Source organism: Ictalurus punctatus, chromosome 20 (genome assembly GCF_001660625.3).
Source record: "Ictalurus punctatus breed USDA103 chromosome 20, Coco_2.0, whole genome shotgun sequence".
NCBI lineage: Eukaryota > Metazoa > Chordata > Actinopteri > Siluriformes > Ictaluridae > Ictalurus > Ictalurus punctatus.
Window position 1 is genome coordinate 6,263,096 of NC_030435.2, and position 21,298 is coordinate 6,284,393.

Below are 21,298 nucleotides of genomic sequence, written 5' to 3' on the forward strand. Positions count from 1 at the left end.
TCTGGGTGAGCCATTTGGTTTATGCAGATTACCTTCCGTAATTTATGGCTCCAATATTGCCAGATTTTTCTGGAGTAGAAACATCTGAGACAGGGGTTTTCAATATACTCTAGACCAACACCTTTAACTACCAACACGTTCCATTAAGCCTGAAAAATATTATTGGTAAATCGAGAACAAGAGTTTCTCAACGATAATTTAAAATTGTCAGTGAATGTTAGATCTTGATTTTCTTAATTAATTTTAGTTAATTAATTAATTTTGTTAGGTACTTATTTATTTTTTTGTTTGCTTATTTATTTATTTATTTTTAGTATTGGAATTGTATCAACCTTTTTTGTATTTATGCCACCGCTAATATGATTTTAAAGGATATTTTAGGCACCCTTTCATGCTACATTTTTGAAGACATTCAATTAATAATGTGACAAAGAATTTTGAGTACTTTTGTCATTATGTTTGAATTTTTACCCCAATATGTTCACTTAAATATATTCGTATCAAATTTGATTGTGGAAAATGTATGAATACTACAGAAGGATGTAAACAAATATACCTACAATCAATAAAAATATAATAACTAAAAACAAAAATGCAGATTGAAGAAGTAAACAGCATTTTTCTTTGCTGTCAAATATAATACTGTATGTCACATAAAGCAAGCGACGATTTAAAAATAAAAAATAAAAAGGACTAATATGATGAGTAATATGATGGCATATGAATGAGAAGATGGCAAGCATTGAAAACATTAACATCTAATAGGACTCTAGCATATTGCCAGTATACTCCTGCATGAATAGACCTAGTAGTAATTATCACATTAATCACTGCAATTATTTTTTAATTTAACATTCTGGCTTCCACCCTTTTTTATTTAGCAGCTTATAAAATATCACTTGATCCAACATGTCCTATTACATTTATTATTGCATTTAATTTTTTTTATGCCCCATGCACACAATTAATTGTGCACACAACTTACTGAAGGCATGAGACACTAAATCACTGTCATGAAATGTGTGTGTGAGATCTTTTCACACACTGAGCTATTTTTAGTTGTCAAATTAATTAAAAAAAAACAAAACAATGTGAATGTTTTTGTTAGTTCAGTGGGATCTCTCATACAAAAACCCATGACAAGACCTGCTGTGCTCAATACAAACTTAGATTATAACTTGGTCAACAACTACTATGAGTTTAGATAATGCTTCCCACAAGTAATTCTTAACTGTTGGGTATACATACCGGATTATACCTGATTAACATATCCAAACATTAGTAAACTTTGTAATTACACACACTGATTACACTTTATATCCTTCACTCTCTCTCTCTCTCTCTCTCTCTCTCTCTCTCTCTCTCTCTCTCTCTCTCTCTCTCTCTCCCTCTTTCTCTCTCTAATGCATATCAATGGCTCAAGCGTCCTTCACTAGCTCTAAAATGACATTTTGGAATTAGCAACGGAGGCTTAAGATGGGATGCATCATAAATTAGTTCCAAACACAAGAGCGTTTTAAGGACAAAAACCTGACAAATGTCTTAAACTTAAACAGCTGAACAATGTCTTGAGGTGTGGTAACTGTGCTATAAGTGGAATAATTGACTTAGGTCTGTTGAATTATTAGAAAATAATGAACACCCGAGGTGTAATGCATTACCATGGCCCTTCATCAATTATGATTACTCAAAACAAAACATAACTATATATGCTTGTATGGTATATTAACAAATACTATCTTGCGCTCTTCAAATCCATGAAAATCTATGTGAGATGAGTTTAGGCTACAATCTTTGCACTAGTAACTGCATTAAGACTGAACTGTCTGCCTGCAGTAATCTTAGTTCAGCGGGGGGTAGCGATGAGCTGGTATTTGCGAGGCAGGTTGGCAAAGCCACTGATTTCAGGAGTGGAGTCAATGCTCTCAGGTCCTCCAGGTGTGGTAAAGGTGAAATGTTGCAGCAGAGACACCAGGAAAATAAATAGCTCCATACGCGCCAGAAACTTGCCCACACAGGACCTCTTACCTGCATGAAGGAAGGGCAAGTCAAGTCAGCATTGCATTACACCTGAATATGAATCACATGAAAATGAATCTCATGAAAATTAATCACATGTAAATGAATCATACATAAATGAATCACATGAAAATGTATCACTTGAATATGAATCACATGTAAATGAACCATATGAAAATGAATAAATAAATTAAAGACAGCATTGCATTGCACTATGTTATGTAGTTCATCCTGATTCTGTTGTATACATTCTGTCATTGTATAGCTTTGTCCTGGTCTTACTCTTGTAGTTCTGACATTGTATGTATCTGTGTGCAGAATACAGAGCTTCTCTATTCTCTTGTACAGTCCTTTTTCCACAATGGAGACACTGATAGCTCTTCAGTTAAAGCTCTTTGTCAATGAAATGGTTGCAAGTTGATAACCGTCAGAAACCTATAACGTGTATGTTTGAGATTCAATTTTTACTCACCTGAAGATCTTGATTGATCAAGTAAGGTCCATTTTTACATTTATACAGTATAGTGAGAAATAAAGTAAATAGTCACTTTTATTCCTGGACGATTTACTTTATTTCCCACTATATATGTGTAAAAATGGACCTCATCAAGATCTGACAAGATCACACTGACAGAGATTACCCTGGCTTTGGAAGACACTCATTACCATATTGATTGACTTGTGGTTAATAATCAGCCTGAATATCAATGAAAGCATCAGTGCAAAGCAGTGCAAAGCAGTGCAAAACAGTGCAAAGGCTATGTTGGTGAATGTGCATTTCTCTCTCTCTCTCTCTGTGTGTGTGTGTAATCAGAGATTGTGAAAAACAGTTATGTTATAATAATATATATATAATATAATAATATAATATAAGCCACTTATGAAGGACAAAAATAGATAACATAATAAATAAATCTTAATTTGAATGCCTTAAAGTAAATCTATATTGAGGAGTTTCTAATTCTGCATAGTTTTAAGGCAATAAGTAATAAGGAGCCCTATCAGTTTGCACATAATCATGATCATACCACAGAAGACACACTAGCAGCAGTAGTAGTAGTATACATATTTATGCCAGAGCACTTCATATGCATATAATCTGACATTTTACTGTCAAAAGAAGGAAAACAGAAATTAATTTCTATCTTTCACTGTATGATTTTATTTTTAGAGTGCAGAAGGTGACAGTATATACAATGCCATGTTCGCTAGCTGAAGCGCCACAAGAATGCATCAATTTAAAGTTATTTACAGTACATTGTAAATGAATTATTGCAAAGCTCATGAACCAGTTGTTTTTATATTTTCTGCTAATTCTACTTCATTAGCTCTGCTTACAAACAAAGGCTGTGAATACTTACTCCATCACCAACGACAATAGCTGAAATTATCTACATTAAAACTACCTACACAATATTAGCCAGGGGGTTTTAACATTTGGTGTGTGTACATATCCGTCCAATTTCCATACCACTTATCCTACACAGTGTCACGGTGGAGGCTGGAGCTTATCCCAGGGAACTCGGGTGGGGGACACCATGGACAGGGTTCCAACTCATCACAGGGCACAATCGCACACACATTCACACACTTAAGGCAATTTGGAAATATCAATCAGTCTACAGTGCACGTGTTTGGAGGCAGTACCTACAGAAACCCCCCCGAAGCATATGTACCTCCATGCACACAGGCCAAAGGCAGGTTTTGAACCCCCAACCATGGAGGCATGACATACTAACCACTAAGCCATCGTGTCCCCTATATATTATAGACAGAAAACTACTGCAAGTGATGAGATACAACTTGAGAAAGTTGTTTTGGATTGCATAAATTAATGACTGTGTGTCCTTGTTAAACTGTGTACTGGTGAATAATGACAGTTCTCACCTGCAGAATAAGGCATGAACGCAGGGTTCTTTTTTAAAGTTGCCATTTGTGTCCAAAAAATGTCTTGGGTCAAATGACCAGGGCTTCTTGAATGCCTTGAATGCCTTGAATGCTTTTTTTATTGTCACTATACACATGTACAATGAAATTAAGAGCCACTCCTTTTTTTTGTTCCGTGCCAACATGTACATAGAATAAACAAGAAGAATAAACAGATAAATAAGATAAATAAACAGATAAATAAACAAGATAAATAAACAAGATAAATAAACAAGATAAATAAACAAGATATTGGGGCGGATGGGGGAGGTACTATGAAATGCACAGTTTTGAGACACTATATACATATGCTGTGAACTCAGTACATGTATGTGTTTAGAATGGTAATAGCTTTTGGGAAAAAACTATTCTTAAATCTATTAGTCCTTGTTTTGATGCACCTGTAACGTCTCCCTGAGGGCAACAGATTGAACAGATCAAAGCCAGGGTGAGAACTGTCCTTAATGATGGTTTTTCCTCTGCTGAGGCAACGGGAGGTGTAAATATCCATCAGGGAGGGGAGAGGGCAGCCAATGATCTTCTGTGCTGCTCTTACTACTCTCTGAAGCCTCTCCCTTTCTGCTGCGGTGCAGCTACCATACCACACCGTGATACAGTATGTCAGCAGGCTCTCGACGGACGAGCGGTAGAAGATCAGCAGCAGATTGGAGTCCAGATTGTACTTCCTGAGAACTCTCAGGAAGTGTAGCCGCGTTTGAGCCTTCTTGATAACCGCTGTGATGTTGTCCGTCCAGGAGATGTCTGCAGAGATAAGGACGCCAAGAAACCGGAAGGTGTGGACCCTCTCCACACACTCACCATTAATGAAAAGGGGGGCCAGCTCATTGTTGTGCTTCCTGAAGTCTACAATCAGTTCCTTGGTTTTCTTGAACACCAGGCTGCCAAGTTTAGGACTTCCTCTCTGTAGGCTACCTCATCTCCTTTTGAGATGAGTCTGACCACTGTGGTGTCGTCAGCAAACTTGATGATAAGATTATTGTTGTGGACTGGACTACAGTCGTATGTGTAGAGACAGTACAGGAGGGGGCTCAACACACAGCTCTGTGGAGAACCTGTGCTCAACGTGCGAGTGGAGGAGAGGTGGGGTCCGAGTCTCACTGTCTGAGACCGGTTGGTGAGAAAGTCCTTTATCCAGGCACATGTGAGGCGGGGGAGGCCAAGGGTGACCAATTTGGTGATGAGAATGTCCGGAATTATTGTATTAAAAGCCGAACTGTAATCCACAAAAAGCATCCGGACGTAGCTCTGTTGCTGCTCTAGATGTCTCAACACGTAGTGGACAGCTACGGCGATAGCATCCTCTGTGGATCTGTTTGCGCAATAAGCAAACTGATAAGGATCGAAGTCTGGGGGGAGGTAGTCCTTGATGTGCTGAAGAACCAATCTCTCAAAGCACTTCATGATAACTGGAGTGAGGGCCACAGGACGATAATCATTCAGGCTAGTGGTGGGCGACTTCTTTGGCACTGGGATGATTATGGCTGATTTTAGGCAGGCCGGGATAACTGCTTGGGCCAGGGAGAGATTGAAGATTCTGGTAAAGATGTGGGCAAGCTGGTGGGCACATGATCTGAGCACCTTACCAGGTACACCGTCTGGGCCAGCAACTTTCCTGGGGTTCACTGCCAGAAACATCCGTCTAACATCGTGTTCCCTCACAGTAAGTAGAGTGGTGCAGGAACCAGGAGGGGATGGAGGCAGGGCTGGACTGGTACGGGGGCCAGATGAGGGTGGAGGTGAGGCTGGAGCAGATGAGTGCTGTTGTTGTGATGTTTCAAAGCAAGCAAAGAAGCAATTTAGCTCTTCTGCCAGCATCGCACTCAGGTCTCCTGTTGTCACATCACGGCCTCTGTAGTTTGTGATGTTCTGTATGCCCTGCCACACCTCCCGTTTATTTTTGCTGGACAGGTGGGACTCTATGCTTCTCTTATAGACCGCCTTAGCTTCCTTAATACCACCTTTCAGCACCTTTCAGAGCTCTGTACAGAGCTCTATTACCAGACCTGAAGGCAGCGTCGCGGGCTTTGAGTAGTGTGCGGACCTGTTTGGTCATCCATGGTTTCTGGTTTTGGAAAACCCGAATGTTTTTGTCCACAGCCACATTTCCGATACAGAACTTGATATAGTCCAGTACCGTTCCTGTTAATGTTTCTAGCTCTTGATGTTCAAACAAATCCCAGTCTGTCTGTTCGAAGCAGTCCTGTAGTTTGCAGAATGCATCATCAGGCCAGGTGGTAACAGTCTTTATAGTGGTCTTGACACTGCGTCTGAGGGGGGTGTAGGCAGGGGAGAGCAGGAGGGAGAGATGGTCTGATTGGCCGAGGTGGGGGAGAGGTATGGCTCTATACACATGCTTACTGTTGGAGTAAACATGATCCAGAGTGTTCGCCCCTCTAGTAAAACACTTAACATGTTGATAGAATTTCGGGAGTACAGTCTTCAAGTTCGCCTTATTAAAGTCTCCTGCAATTATGTGAACACCGTCGGGGTAAGCCCGCTGCTGTTCGTTTATGGTGTTCAACAGGAGAGAGAGCGCCGTGTTCACATTGGCGTCGGGTGGAATATACACAGCCGTGATAATCACTACTGTTAGCTCTCTCGATAGAAAAAAGGGCCGACATCTTACAGACATTTCTCCCAGTGTTCCTCATCCCTCAGAACAGAGTGAAGCAAGGGCAAGATTGCTGTGTCCTGCAAGAGATTTACTGAAATGTTTACCAAATCTAGTGACTGTAGTTGTGTTTAGTACATCAAATCAAGTCTCAACCTGGGCTTGTACGATACTGATTTATTTTCCCCTGCTCGTGATTTTCCATTTAAAAAAAACAAAAACAGTTTAATCATCTAGAATATATATAAAATGACAGGAAATTAAGAGTTTTGTGTCTCCTGTGGGAGACAGGATTGCATGATTTTCAATGTTATCAGTTGTGCAGTCAGGAACTGCAATCACAAAAACTCAGCTGGATGGTGGATTATTACGTGATTGCACAGTAATGTGCAGTTAACTAAAAAAAAGAGAAAAGAAAAAAGTACATTTTGATTAGACATTTTTATAAATCAGTTGTCCATGTGGCTGACGTTTTCATTGTTGATCTTCTGTGTTTGACTCCAGAGTATTTAATCACTTGCCAATTATAATTACCATTAACATTATTTGTGCAGTGTTAAAGCTGATACCTCCTTGTAGGACTGTGCAATCATTCCAGATTGATTAGCTCATCTCCCATTTTTAAGATAGCTCTTTTGGCATATTTCTGAGTGATAACACACACGAATATACTCTGATGTTACAACCCAAATTTCCGAAAAAGTTGGGACTGTAGGGAAAATGCTAATAAAACAAAGAGGAGTGATTTGTAAATGTACTTTGACTTGTATTTAAACAAAAAATATATATATTAAGACAAGGTACTTGATGGTTTACATAATTAACTGCATAGTTTTTTGAAGATAAAAGTTTATTATGAAACTGATGCATGCAACACATTCCAGAAATGTTGGAACGGGGCAATTTAGGACTAATAGTGATGTGACAAGTTAAAATAAGAAAGTGATGTGAAACAGATGTGGCAAACATCTAATCATAATATATAAGGAGCCTTCAAAGAGCAAGGATGGGTCGAGGCTCGCCAATCTGCCGACAGATGCGTCAGCAAGTAATCCAACACTTTGAGAACATCTTTCCCCAAACGCATATCGGTAGGATTTTGGGCATTTCACCTTCTACAGTGCACAATATAATTAAAAGATTTAAGGAATCTGGTCAAATCTCGGTGTGTAAAGGGCAAGGCCGAAAACCACTCCTGAATGCAAGTGATCTCTGATACCTCAGACATCACTGTCTTAAAAACCGTCATGAATTTGTAATGGATATCCTGCCATGGGCTCGGGAATACTTTGGTAAACCTTTCTAAATCAACACCATTCGCCGCTGCGTCCACAGATACAAGTTCAGGCTTTGGTCTGGTTTGGGCTTATCTGAGATGGACAGTAGCACAGTGGAATCGTGTTTTGTGGTCCGACGAGTCAACATTTCAAATAGTTTTTGGACAAAACAGCCGTTGTGTTCTCCGGGCCAAAGAGGAAAATGACCATGTAAGCTGTTATCAGCATCGGGTCCAAAAGCCAGCGTCTGTCATGGTATGGGGGTGTGTCAGTGCCCATGGCATGAGTAACTTGCACATCTGTGAGGGCATCATTAATGCAAAAAGATATGTACACATTTTGGTGCAACATCTGCTTCCATCCAGAGCAGGACAACGCCAAATCACATTCTGTCCGGATTACAAGCGCATGGTTGTGTAAGCAGAGAGTGTGCGTGCTAGCATGGCCTGCCTGCAGTCCTGACCCGTCTCCCATTGAGAATGTGTGGTGCATTATGAAGCGCAAAATAAGGCAACGAAGACCCCGTACAGTTGTGCAGCTGAAGAAATACATAATGGATGAATGGGGAAAAATCCTCTTACTAAACTTAACTAACTCGTGTCTTCAGTGTCCAAACACTTAATAAGTGTTACTAAAAGAAAAGGTGATCTTACACAGTGGTAAACAATCGACTGTCCCAACATTTTTGGAGTGAGTTGCAGTCATCAGATTTGAAATGAGTGTATATTTTCAAAAATAAATTAAATTCACAAAGTAAAACATTAAATAATGTGTTAATAATGCCTTTTAAACATAGTACAGGATGAATTGAATTTCAAATGACTTTTTTTTTTTTTGCATTTTCCATACTGTCCCAACTTTTTTGGAATTGGGGTAAATTGTCTAACATAATATAAATAATATAATATAAATCCATCCATCCATCCATCAATCTTCTACCGCTTACTCCTTTTCAGGGTCACGGGGAACCTGGACAGGGTATATGATATGATATGATATGATATGATATGATATAATATAATATAATATAATATAATATAATATAATATAATATAATATAATATAATATAATTTAAGGATATGGTGGCAGTGTAAAATAATGCAGACACAGTAAAATCTCTATATAGCACAAGCTTGTCTCAGTCTCATTTATACACTTTTTCTGGCCATAAACTTGAGGATCTTGAAGCAAGCAATCTGATTCCTCTGTGTATACACACTTCCATGTACAGGTTTTTAGAGGAATTACAAACTTTTGAACGCCGTGGTAACAATTAGTGTTTCCTGGTACGATATAGACAATAGACTGCTGGGAAAAAAACGTTTACAGAATCCAAGAAGACTTTTGTGTAATGCAGGTAAGTAGTGTTTAAATGCATTACAATGCCTTGCATTTTTGCTGAAGGCCTACAAGAAAATGTTTGTGATTGGTCATCTGCCATGCCAGTCAAATCGCCTCTTAAAGTTCTTGCGCACATTTATTGACAAATCAGTAACAAAATTCCATCAAGCCTAGTGTAGAAATAGTTTGTGGACTGAATCACAGAGTTTGTCCAGTAGTGTAGAAGTTCTAAATGTTTTTAAAAGTTTGACCCTGCTTTTTAAATAATTTGTTCATCATTACCTTTGGAATTGTGTAGCCTCTGAATGTAATCTGATGTGTGGTGTAATAAGGAAAATTGAGCGGAACGAGATCGATATAACGCTGCACTTCATGGATTACTGCATGAGTAAATGGGAGGGACTTCCTGTCTTCCAATGAAGGGCTTCTCTCTCGTCCAATCACAGTGTCAATCTCTTTCTGCATGCGAGCTGAGAAAATGAAACGGGCAATCTGTATTGTGTACAATATATAATGTTGTACTCTGCAACTCGTACTATCTTGTAATAGAACAAACATTACTAGGGAATTATGAGTATTGCTGCTGTTTTATACATTTTCCTGTTGTTACTGATTATATTTTATGTGCTGTACACAAAATTAGCATGAACATAGGATTGTTAGCATTAGACATTTTATAGTTTCCCAAATATTTGTTCATTTACATTTTTTATATGAAAACATACTAACTATGTACTATAAATGTCCAGTTTGTTATAAGACCTTGTAGATTACCTTTCCTGTGCAGAATCTGCTGTGAGGAATTTAAAACTTTCCATTTTAAAAATGAATAATATTGGAATGTATTTCAAATGAGATTTTAAAAACTTTGTAAATCCCTCGGAGGCCTATCATATTTAAACCACAAACCCAAAGTTCTCATTTATGAAGTTAAACTGAATACTGAATGTTTGCAAATGCAAGACCCTTAATTTATACAATCATCACCCACTTTATTAGGAACACTTGTACATCTGCACAATTATGCAATTGTCCAATCAGCCAATCGTGTGGCAACGGCACAATGCTTAAAATCATGCAGATACAGGTCTAGAGCTTCAGTTAATGTTTACATCAAACATCAGAGTGGGGGAAAATGTACTCTCAGTGATTTGCTGGTGCTAGGTAGACCAGTTTGAGTACTTCAGGAACTGCATTTCTCCTGACATTTTCACACACAACAGTCTCTTGAGTTTATAAAGTATGGTGCAGAAAAAAATCCAGTGGGCAAAAATGGCTTGTTAATGAGCGAGGTCAGAGGAGAATGGTCAGACTTGTTCTAGCTGACAGGAATGCTACAGTAATTCAAATAACTATTCTTAACAACTGTGCTGAGCAGAAAAACATCTCAAAATGCACAGTATGTTGAACCTTGAGGAGGATGCACAACTACAGCCAAAGACCACATCAGGATCCACTCCTTTCAAACAAGAACAGGAACCTGGATGGGTTTTTTTCACTATTCTGTGAAATCTCTAGATTGCTGTAGATGAAAATCTGAGGAAATCAGCAATTTCTAAAATACTCAAACCAGAATGTCCGGCACTAACAACCATGCCGCAGTCAGTAAGATCTCATTTTTGATGTGAACCTTAACTAACACTCATGACATATGCTGCTAAATGATTGGCTGATTGGATAATTGCATGAATAAGAATGTGTACCGGTGTTTCTAATGAAGTGGATGGTGTGTGTACATATTAAACATCAAAAGTTTTATTATTTATTGGTTTGTTTGTTTGTTTTAAATTAAAAGTATTTATTGGAAAATCAGTGATTTTAATATTTAGTTATTTCAGTACAAATGTTTCTGGTTGGTCTTACTCTGTATTTCAGGGTGCTTGATCAGTAACATGATAGCATATCTGATAGTAGTGCTTGTGGACTCAGTCCCAGCCAGGAATATGTTTAAGACACTGGCTATCAAATTTTCATAGTGAAACTCCGTACTGGGATTGTCCTTTTCCTGTTGGAAAAAAAAGTTGCCTATGGTAAATTTTATATAAAATTGTTACTGCTATGTAATCACTTCATAAAAATCTGACCTACAATACATTGACTATCAGCAAACCTATTCAAGTAGGGCCCTATTAAGAGTTGGCGTTTTAAGACCAGAAGTTATGATAGAGATACTCATATTCAGTTAAACACCACTTTTATGCGCTCCCCATTCAGATTATGCAATTTACCTGCATGCTCTACAGACTATAACTATAGTTCACACCTTCACAGTCACCAGATTTTTCTTTAGTAGAATCTTGTACAACATGAATCGTGCTTATGTCTGTAGTTACATCTGGAGTTTAAAACCTCACTGCACACATGTAAGTCACTCTGAATGCGGCCCGTAATCAGTCCAATTTTGGAGGTGAAATTTTTGATCATCCCACACTATGCTTATCTACTTTTACTGGATGACACCGGAAATAAAATAAAGAAAGTAGTGAAAAGGTTTGCTTACCTGTTTGAGTCGGATCAGGAAGCAGTCAATGAAGTCTTGTGGGTTATCGGGGTCCAAACTGTCCTTGTGCTCTGGTACTTTGCCCCTAGAAAAGTCCATGACTTCATCCACATCGTTCATAACTTTGAGATGCTTACCAGGAGGTAGCTCAACCAGCCATGGAAAGATATTATACAGCTGTAAAATAAGCGGTACAAATGTAGTTAAAAAGAGTTCTGTTTCAAAATTCAGCAAAGGACGTGCCAGTGTCAAATATTTAGGTATTTTATTATTTCATTATTTTTGTTAATACTATTACAATTTAGCCCATCATCAGTGTGTGTGTGTGTGTGTGTGTGTGTGTACGAGTCGTGTGATATGACTAATATTACCATTTTGATGTATAACTGTAAAAGTTAATATAAATTGAACTTATTTGATTTTTTTATGCTGAGCAGAGAACATTTAGCTCTAAAGAAAAGTTTTATATTAGGAAAAATCACTTTTAGTGCCATTCTATTTTAAGGAAAATTAATGCACCACTGAACTTGGATATGAGAGATATGATGGTTGAAGAATGATGATTGCAACAATGTGTTCCTTATTTTCCTGAGGTTTTGAAGGTTTGCATGAATGGTCTCACCAGCTACTCTAAAAAATCCATTGTGTCATACCTGTGCCCATGTGCTGCTGCCAAACTGCAGTACTCCAGTGAAGACCTGGAGCAGATGTAGGAAGTGTCTATCTTCATAACTGAAGCGTTGACCAAACACCAGTGCACAGATGATGTTGGACACGGCTCTGCTCAGGTAGAACGTGGGGTCAACTGGAGCAGCTACAAGAAATACAACCCCCAAAAAGTTGGGACGCTGTGTAAAATATAAATAAAAACAGAATGCAATGATTTGCAAATCTCATAAATCCATATGGTATTCACAATAGAACCTAGAACACATATCAATTGTTTAAACCGAGTAAATGTACCATTTTAAGAAAAAAATAAGGTAATTTTAAATGTGATGGCCGAAACACTTCTCAAAATAGGTGGGATGGGGCAACAAAAGGCTGGAAAACTAAGTGTTACTAAAAAGAAATAGCCAGAGGAACATTTTGTAACTAATTTGATTAATTAGTAACACATATGTAACATGATTGGGTATATATAAAAAAGAATATCTTAGAGAGGCAGAGTCTCTCAGAAATAAATATGGCATGGAATATGGATGGAAGCATATGTTGCTCTAAAACCTGTATATACCTTTCAGCATTGGGGTTGTAATATAAGCTGAAATCATAGCAGATATTAGGTTGAGCAGCTTATCCTCAGTATGTTTGCTTTACAGGAGAGCACACTGAGTTAACAAAATCATTAACACTATTTTATTAATTCAGTAATGTTCAAAATGGCAGAATGAATGCATTATAAAACAGCTTACATGCACATATTTTAATTCCATGGCCTTGATCTAGTGTCTCATGGGTTTATTAAGTTGTGCACACAATTAACCCTCAGAGCATAATAGAAATTTAAAATAGAAATAGAAATAATATAGAAAATTTCAGTCTGCATTTTCTCTTCCTGAATTTTTAAGTGCTTGTTTTAAAGCTGGACCTTTTTTTTTTCTTAAAATGGTACATTTACTCAGTTTAAACATTTGATATGTTTTCTATTATGTTCTATTGTGAAGGGTTTATGAGATTTGCAAATAATTGAATTCTGGTTTTTATTTACATTTTACCCAGCATACCAACTTTATTTGGAATTGGGGTTGTAAGCACATTTTAAACCTCTCTCGTCATCCAGTTGAATAGATTTTAAGTGCATTCCAGTCATGACAGCTTTCCAGGTAGGCAGCGATTTTGGGCAGCATTTGTGCACTAGTTATCAAAGGACTGCTTCAATTAAAATTGATTTTGGACTATAATTTTATAATAAGATTGCATATCAGTAAGCCCATAATTCTTTTCAACAATAGATTTCAAAAGTTTAACAAATAATGGATCAAACTGTTGCTATGTGTACACACACACAGTATTTAGGTCAGGATTAGAGCCATGTTTACTCGCGAAGTAAACGCTGCACAGTCTCGTCTCTGTCATTAACCAAGCCGTTGTTATTGTTTAGGATTAACCTGGTTTCCTTATTTAGTGCCTCATTTCTTGACCACGATTCCCTGTCTAGCCTTGTATTGTCTGTTTTCCCACTCGTCTGACTACTGCATGCCTTACGACTACGCCTTCTGCCTTATCCTCTCGTTTGGAGCCATTCCTGCCTGCGCTCGCTTACATCTCAGGTACAACACGTAACACTATGTTGCTGTGAGTAGTTATTTATTAGTTATTTAATAGAACCAGAGCACTGTTCTTGACTCTGATTGGTGAGAAGGAGTTGATTTTTTACATTTATTTTATTATTTGTTTTATTATTTTTCTCTAAAAGCAGCTCTGATAATAGTGTTGGCTGCAAGGCAAATCACAGATTGTGCTTGCTTTAATAAATTAAAATCATCTAAACCGTATTTTAAAAATGCACTGTTATCTAACAAAGAACATCATGTAATTCGTGATGTTTATGTAAATGTTTATTTAATGTTTTCTGGAGAAATATCCAGTATCTACACTTTGCAAAAATTTTTTAACAAATATTATGAAGACCATAAACAATATACAGTAATTGGTATTTTTCACTTCAGCCAAATACAAATAAATAATAATATTAAACTTATATTATTATTATAATATATAAGCAAGGCAAGACACACTTGTCTTTGTACTCCTCACCTGGTTGCCGCCACACAAGCTTGAAACCATCTGAACCAAATACGTTTATCTTGGTCTCATCAGACGACAGGACATGGTTCCAGTAATCAGTGTCCTTAGTCTGCTTGTCTTCAGCAAATTGTTTGCAGGCTTTCTTGTGCATCATCTTTAGAAGAGGCTTCCTGCTGGGACGACAGCCAGGCAGACCAATTTGGTGCAGTGTGCGGAGTATGGTCTGAGCACTGACAGGCTGACCCCCACCCCTTCAACCTCTGCAGCAATGCTGGCAGCACTCATACGTCTATTTCCCAAAGAAAACCTCTGGACATGACGCTGAGCACATGTACTCAACTTTTTTGGTCGACCATGGCGAGGCCTGTTCTGAGTGGAACCTGTCCTGTTAAACCGCTGTATGATCCTGGTCACCGTGCTGCAGCTCAGTGTCAGGGTCTTGGCAATCTTCTTATAGCCTAGGCCATCTTTATGTAGAGCAACAATTCTTTTTTTCAGATCCTCAGAGAGTTCTTTGCCATGACTTGCCTTGTTGAATTTCCAGTGACCAGTATGAGGGAGTGTGAGAGTGATGACACCAAATTTAACACACCTTCTCCCCATTCACACTTGAGACCTTGTAACACTAACAAGTCATATGACACTGGGGAGGGAAAATGGCTAATTGGGCCCAATTTGGACATTTTCAGTTAGGGGTGTACTCACTTTTGGTGCCAGTGGTTTAGACATTAATGGCTGTGTGTTGAGTTATTTTGAGGGGACAGCAAATTTACACTGTTATACAAGCTGTACACTCACTACTTTACATTGTAGCAAAGTGTCATTTCTTCAGTGTTGTCACATGAAAAGATATAATCAAATATTTACAAAAATGTGAGGGGTGTACTCACTTTTGTGAGATACTATATATATATATATATATATATATAAGTACCTTTAGAGTCAGAAGCCTCTCAGAGGCTGACTCAAAGGGCTCAAATGGGGCCCCTAACAGACCTTCCAAGACCACAGAAAGGTCCCAGGAAGGTATGCGTGGCCTGCAGATGGGCCTCAGCTGTCTGACACCATGCATGAACCTCGAAGTTATAGGATGTTGCCCCACAGAGTCTCCATCAACGGGGCGTGGCTGGCCGAAACGGCAGCCACACAAACCCTGATTGTAGAAGGAGCCAACCCTGCTGAGAAACATTCTTGTAAGAACTCCAGGACTGTAGCTACTGCGCTGTTCACTTGGTCTAGCTGATGTTCCTCACACCACAAGACAAAAAGCCGAAACTTGAGCTCGAGCAGGGAAATTTTCTCCGAGAACCATATTCGAGCCGGCCAGTAAACAGCAGACGTAGACGGTCTTGGCGAACTCTCGCTAGAACTTGTGGGAGCAGAGTGATCGAGGGAAAAGCATATAGACCTGACCTCGGCCACGTGTGCACCATGGCATCCAGCCCCAGTGGTGCGGGAGGAGTGAGAGCGAACCACAGTGGGCAGTGTGTTGTCTCCTTGGAGGCAAACACATCCACTTCCGCTTGTCCGAACCTCCACCATATAGACTCCACCACTTGTGGATGGAGCCTCCAACCCCTGGGCCTCAGCCTCGACAGGATGTCTGCCCCTACATTCCGGCTGCCCGGAATGTACATTGCACTCACTGACAAGAACTTTCCCTCTGCCCAGAGAAGGATTAGTTGTGCCTGCCTGAACAGGGGGCGTGAACGTAAGCCTCCCTGGTGGTTGATATATGAGACCACCGCTGTGTTGTCTGACACAACTAGCACATGGTGACCTCTCAACTGAGGAAGAAAGAATTTCAGTGCTAGGAATACGGCCCGCATCTCTAGGCGATTTATATACCACTCCAGATGAGGGCCGCTCCAAAGACTGTGAGCTGGACAGCCATTTAAGACTGCACCCCAGCCCGTGAGGGACGCATCTGTCATTACCATCTTGCAGTAAAGAGATGCCCCTAGAGTGTGGCCCGAGTCTAGAAACTGGCATCGCCGCATGACACTGATTACTCTCAGAAGTTTCATCCTCGGATGAAACCCCTGACTGTTTCATCCACCACTGAAATGGTCTCATGTGCAATAGGCCCAACGGTATGACGTTGGCTGCTACTGCCATAAGGCCCAACAGTCTCTCGTAGAGACTGGAGGGGATGCCCAGACCTAGCTTTATCTTGCTCAAAGTTGATAGGATCGATCCTACGCGTGTTGGGGATAGAAATGCCCTCATTGTAGTAGAATCCCATATAATCCCTAGAAAAGTTGTCCTCTGCACTGGAGAAAGCATACTTTTCTTGAGGTTCAACCTGAGCCCCAAGCTTCTCATGTGGGCGAGAATGACATCTCGATTCTGAACCGCCTGTTCCCTGGATCGTGCTAGAATTAACAAGCCATCCAGGTAGTTTAGTACATGGATGCCCTGGAGTTGCAAGGGAGCCAGAGCAGCATCCATGCACTTTGTGAAGCTGCGAGGGGATAAAGCTAGCCCAAAGGGAAGAACCTGTAATTGGTATGTGTTGTCTCCAAACGCAAACCTCAGGAACGTCCTGTAACTGGGCAATATTCCTATGTGGAAATATCTTTCAGATCTATCGTCACAAACCAGCCTCGAACTGAATCTGTGGAACGATAAGTTTGAGCATCAGCATCTTGAACCTGTATGTCCGAAGAGTATGGATCAGATGACGCAGATCTAAAATTGGCCGCATACTCCAATCTTTTTTGCAGACCAGGAAATAATGGCTGTAAAAACCTCCCTCCCTTGGGGAACGGGGTACATGTTCTATGGCCCCTTTGTCCAAAAGGGAACTTACATCCTGCACTAACATTGGGCTCTGCTCTGTGCTGACAACTGTGGTGAGCACACCTCTGAACCGGGGAAGTCGAGCGCTGAACTGGACCCGGTAACCCTTTTCTATGGTAGACAGAACCCATGGAGACACATTTGGCAATAGTTTCCATGCTGCCAAATGGTCTTTCAGTGATGTTAGCTTTCCCACATTCCGTTGGAGGGAAAGCATCAGATTTACGTTGCCTTGTGACAGCTCGCTGACCAGGGAAGGCTGAAAACGTGGGATGGCCTTGGCCAGGGCAGGCCCTACAGTAGCACTGGGGACTATCTGCCCTAATGACCTCATGTCCCCTGATACGTCCCACCATGGCCCATCAGGACCGTTCCTTCCTTGCCTGATTTTCTTTTATGATCATTCTTAGATCAGGCCTCTTAGCAGGCTGTGGCTGTGGCTACCTGGTCCCCCTGGCTCTCTGCGGGGGGAGGCGGGCCGCCACACTCACCTTCTGTGCCTCCCTCGCACTAGTGCTCCACTCATGGATGCCTGGGCAAACTCAACATGACGGGGAAGGAACAGGCTGAACGCCCCCGTTTGCTGTTTTGCCTCGTGAAACCTGTCGGCGATGGCATTAACCACGCCGCCAAACAGGCCGTCAGGTTTAACAGGGGCATTCAGCAAGGAGACCTTATCTTTGTCCCCCATCCCTGAGAGGTTGAACTATAGGTGCCTCTCCGCCACAACCAGGCTACCCATTGAACGGCTGATATGACGGGAAGTTTGTTTGGTCACAGATAAATCTGTGGTGCGGCACAGCTCTGCCACTGCCTCTGTCCCAATTCCCTCCCCAGTATCGAGCTCACTCAGCAAGTCTGCTTGGTAGGCCTGCAAAACTGCCATTGTATGCAGTGACCAACAAGAAAGACCTGCTGCCGCATATGCTTTGCCCACCAATGCTAAGGTGGCCTTACATGGCTTAGAAGGTAAAGTTGGCCTCCCTAAATTACCTGCTGTTGATGGAGAGAGGTGGCTCGCAAGCGCCTCCTCCACCTTCACTAAATAGCCGTGCTGCTCACTCCCCATGATGGCCGAGTAATCAGATGTTGCGGGGTTATAAACACGGCCAGTGTATGTTTTTTTCCAGAAGCGTGCTATCTGATCATGCACTTCTGGAAAAAGGGGAGTTTTCTGCGGTGTGAGGGAGCTTTTTATTTTTTTTCACTGGAGAGGAAGTGCTCATCCAGCCTGCTACGAGCCACTTCCTCTTCCCCAGGCCAGTCTATATTCAAGTTTTCAACTGCCCTAGTAATCACCTCAAGCAGCTCTTTATATGCTTGAGAGCTGCTGTCGGTTTTTGGTGCAATGGCACCCTCTACCGACTCCTCGGAGTCAACGAGGGTGTTTTGGCTTTCCATAGGGGAAGGAGGAGTCACGATGCGAGCTCCAAAGTCCAAAGACCTGGAAGACAGAGCAAGAGATAGAGCAGCGCTTGTCTCCGGCTCCTCTTCCAAATCCATACGAGAACCCCACGACCTTTGATCCGAGAGGCTCTGAAACCCAACTCCCTTCGGACGAGAAGAGAGCGAACTGAGAGCGGAGCTGCCAAATTGTAAAATGTTCACAATGCTGACAGAGATACCCCTCGAGGGCTGCTGTCGCATGCTCTACGCCCAAACACTTCACACAGAAAGCGTGTCCGTCTCCTTTCGTGATGAAATGGGAGCAAGGCGTAACACACTTTCTGAATTCTTTCTCGCTCATTCTTTCCCTCTCTTTTCTTTTCTTTTTTGTCAAAAAAGGGATAGAAAAGTCTAGAGATTTTGAGAATATAGACTAGAAATGAAGCGTTTTTTTGTCACAAAACAACAGACATGTAGTCTCACTGAAGATAATAAGGCTGGCGGTGTGGTTCACAGGTGCGATATATATATATATATATATATATATATATATATATATATATATATATATATATATATATATATATATCAGGCGACGTGCTTTTAATTGCCACGTCACCTGACCATGGCAGGCCTATAAGTAGAGGCATGATTTTACACAAGCTTCAGATACCGGTCACGCTCCCATCTCCCATACTGTTATGCTAAAGGCAACATCAAAGTTCCCTTTGAAAGGGAACCCATCTCTAAAGAGTTTGTTCTCCACCAATCCACAGGATTGTCTACTTTTAGAACTTGTGTGAAAATCTGATAATGTTTTAGCTCATATTTATGCAGAAATGTAGAAAATTCTAAATGTATAATGTACTGAATTATATTTTCTAGTATCTGCAATTTCATACATAACAAAATGCTCTTCTGAATAACAGCTAGTTGACTAACTAAAGCTAGCTATAGGTTAGCTGCATAAATTAGCTACATACATAAGCTGTGAAAAAAGTTATTTTTAACCACATCTATGAACAAATATAACAATTACACATGTTAAGCCAAACTGTAAGTAACATTAGCTATAAAAAGATCATCGGTTAAAATGCTGCCTAGTTCTCAATGAATCACTATTTGAATGCCAAGTAGTAATATTCTGGATTCTTCATCAACTGGGATGAATAACAGAACATCATCAAGATTATAAAATTATTTCATCAATGAACTATTTTTCCTAGTTAATTTTAACCACATCTATGAACAAATATAACAAGTATATATGTAAAGCAAAACTGTAAGTAACATTAGCTATAAAAAAAGATTAGTCATTGGTTAAAATGCTGTCTAGCTCTCAATGAAACACTATTTGAATGCCAAGTAGTAATATTCTAGATTTGTGCTTGGACTTCTACCATTACCATTTATTTGAAAGACTTCATCACTTCTTAATCAACTCAAATGAATAACAGAACATCTTCAAGATTATAAAATCATTTAATCAGATTAAACTATAACTACTAGAAAACCACTTTCACACACTTTTTGATCAACTAAACCAGAATGATTAACCAATATTTGGTTCATTAAAAATGAAATGAATTAGGCCACTCACAATTTGTTTCATTGATGGTATCCAGCAAGTGTCTGCTTTCTTCCTGTATCCACCCCTCCATCCGCTTGCGTCCCATCCCAAAATCTCTCAGTGTAGTGAGTGTGAACCTCCTGAGCTGACGCCAGCGCGCTCCATTACTGATCGTAATGCCTTAGAGATGAAGAGAGGGTTATGAATGTGACCCAATGAATCAGACATATATTCAGAATTGACTAGTTAAAGCTATAGCTATCTGTGTGCTTTTTGAGATGGATAAGCCACTGCACTGCCAAACATGAAGATGAACATCCCTAGCCCAACCTCAGTAAAATATAGTGTATTAAGGTGGAGTAAACGAAAACTCATATGAAATGAGGTGTTACCTCCATAGAAAGCATGAACTCATTTGAGGCAAGTTTTACTAAATTGCTAACACTATCTGGCTATATTTATCTAAGTTAGTCTGTTTGCTAATGAAAGGTTAGATTATAATGGATTCTAGTAGCTACAATAGGAATACAATAGAGTAGCTAGACAGGAAGACAAATTCTAGCTAATGGTAAATATATTTTTCCCCCACCATGATATTTTACTTCTAAATGATTAATTAACAAACTACATAACGTTATATGTGTATGATCTGCAAACTTACCGAGATTGAATGCATACATGCTTTAAAACAATCATCTTGCAACAGTTTTAAATAAGTGTTACTGGGTAAGACATTTTAATAAACTGTTAATGCTGTTGAAAAAGTTCTGTTTAAGTGTGGATTTGTAATGTTTAATTATGTAATAATTTGATTGAACAGGGTTTGCAGTAATTAGGTCTGGTTCAGTCTAGACAAATTGAACCCAATTTTGAATGCAGTTTCATAGATCTGGGGAAATAGTAACCATGCGGGCAAAGGCATTTTCACACAGGCATTCACGTTGGTATTGGATAACTTGTTTGCTTCAATATATAATATTATTTTATGTTTATTCAGGTTCCTTTGTTTTATCTTAGATATTGTTTTAATTTCTGAAACAATTTAGTATGAGATATACACAAGAACAGAACAAATACTTTTTCACAGCACTGT

General features: G+C 39.7%; 1 protein-coding gene across 1 annotated transcript; it reads right to left on the reverse strand.

Moving 5' to 3' along the window:
- Positions 1–1,846: 1,846 nt before the first annotated feature.
- On the reverse strand, positions 1,847–20,657 carry LOC124629311 (cytochrome P450 2C14-like). Its single transcript, XM_047162812.2, has 6 exons — positions 20,236–20,657; positions 12,350–12,510; positions 11,697–11,873; positions 11,060–11,201; positions 9,448–9,666; positions 1,847–2,028 (listed from the first exon to the last, which is right to left on the reverse strand). The coding sequence occupies exons 1-6, from the start codon at positions 20,309–20,311 to the stop codon at positions 1,847–1,849; spliced, it is 957 nt and encodes a 318-aa protein (XP_047018768.2). The 5' UTR covers positions 20,312–20,657.
- Positions 20,658–21,298: the final 641 nt, after the last annotated feature.

Bases quoted from the DNA above. Each gene is read 5' to 3' on its own strand.
- LOC124629311 (XM_047162812.2), bottom strand. From the start codon at position 20,311: ATGGGACGCAAGCGGATGGAGGGGTGGATACAGGAAGAAAGCAGACAC. The intron at 12,511-20,235 runs GTGAGTGGCCTA...TATTTCTTGTAG, and splicing joins TACCATCAATGAAACAAATT to CTGCTCCAGTTGACCCCACG. The intron at 9,667-11,059 runs GTAAGACCAACC...TCATTTTCTCAG, and splicing joins CAAGCACCCTGAAATACAGA to CTCGCATGCAGAAAGAGATT.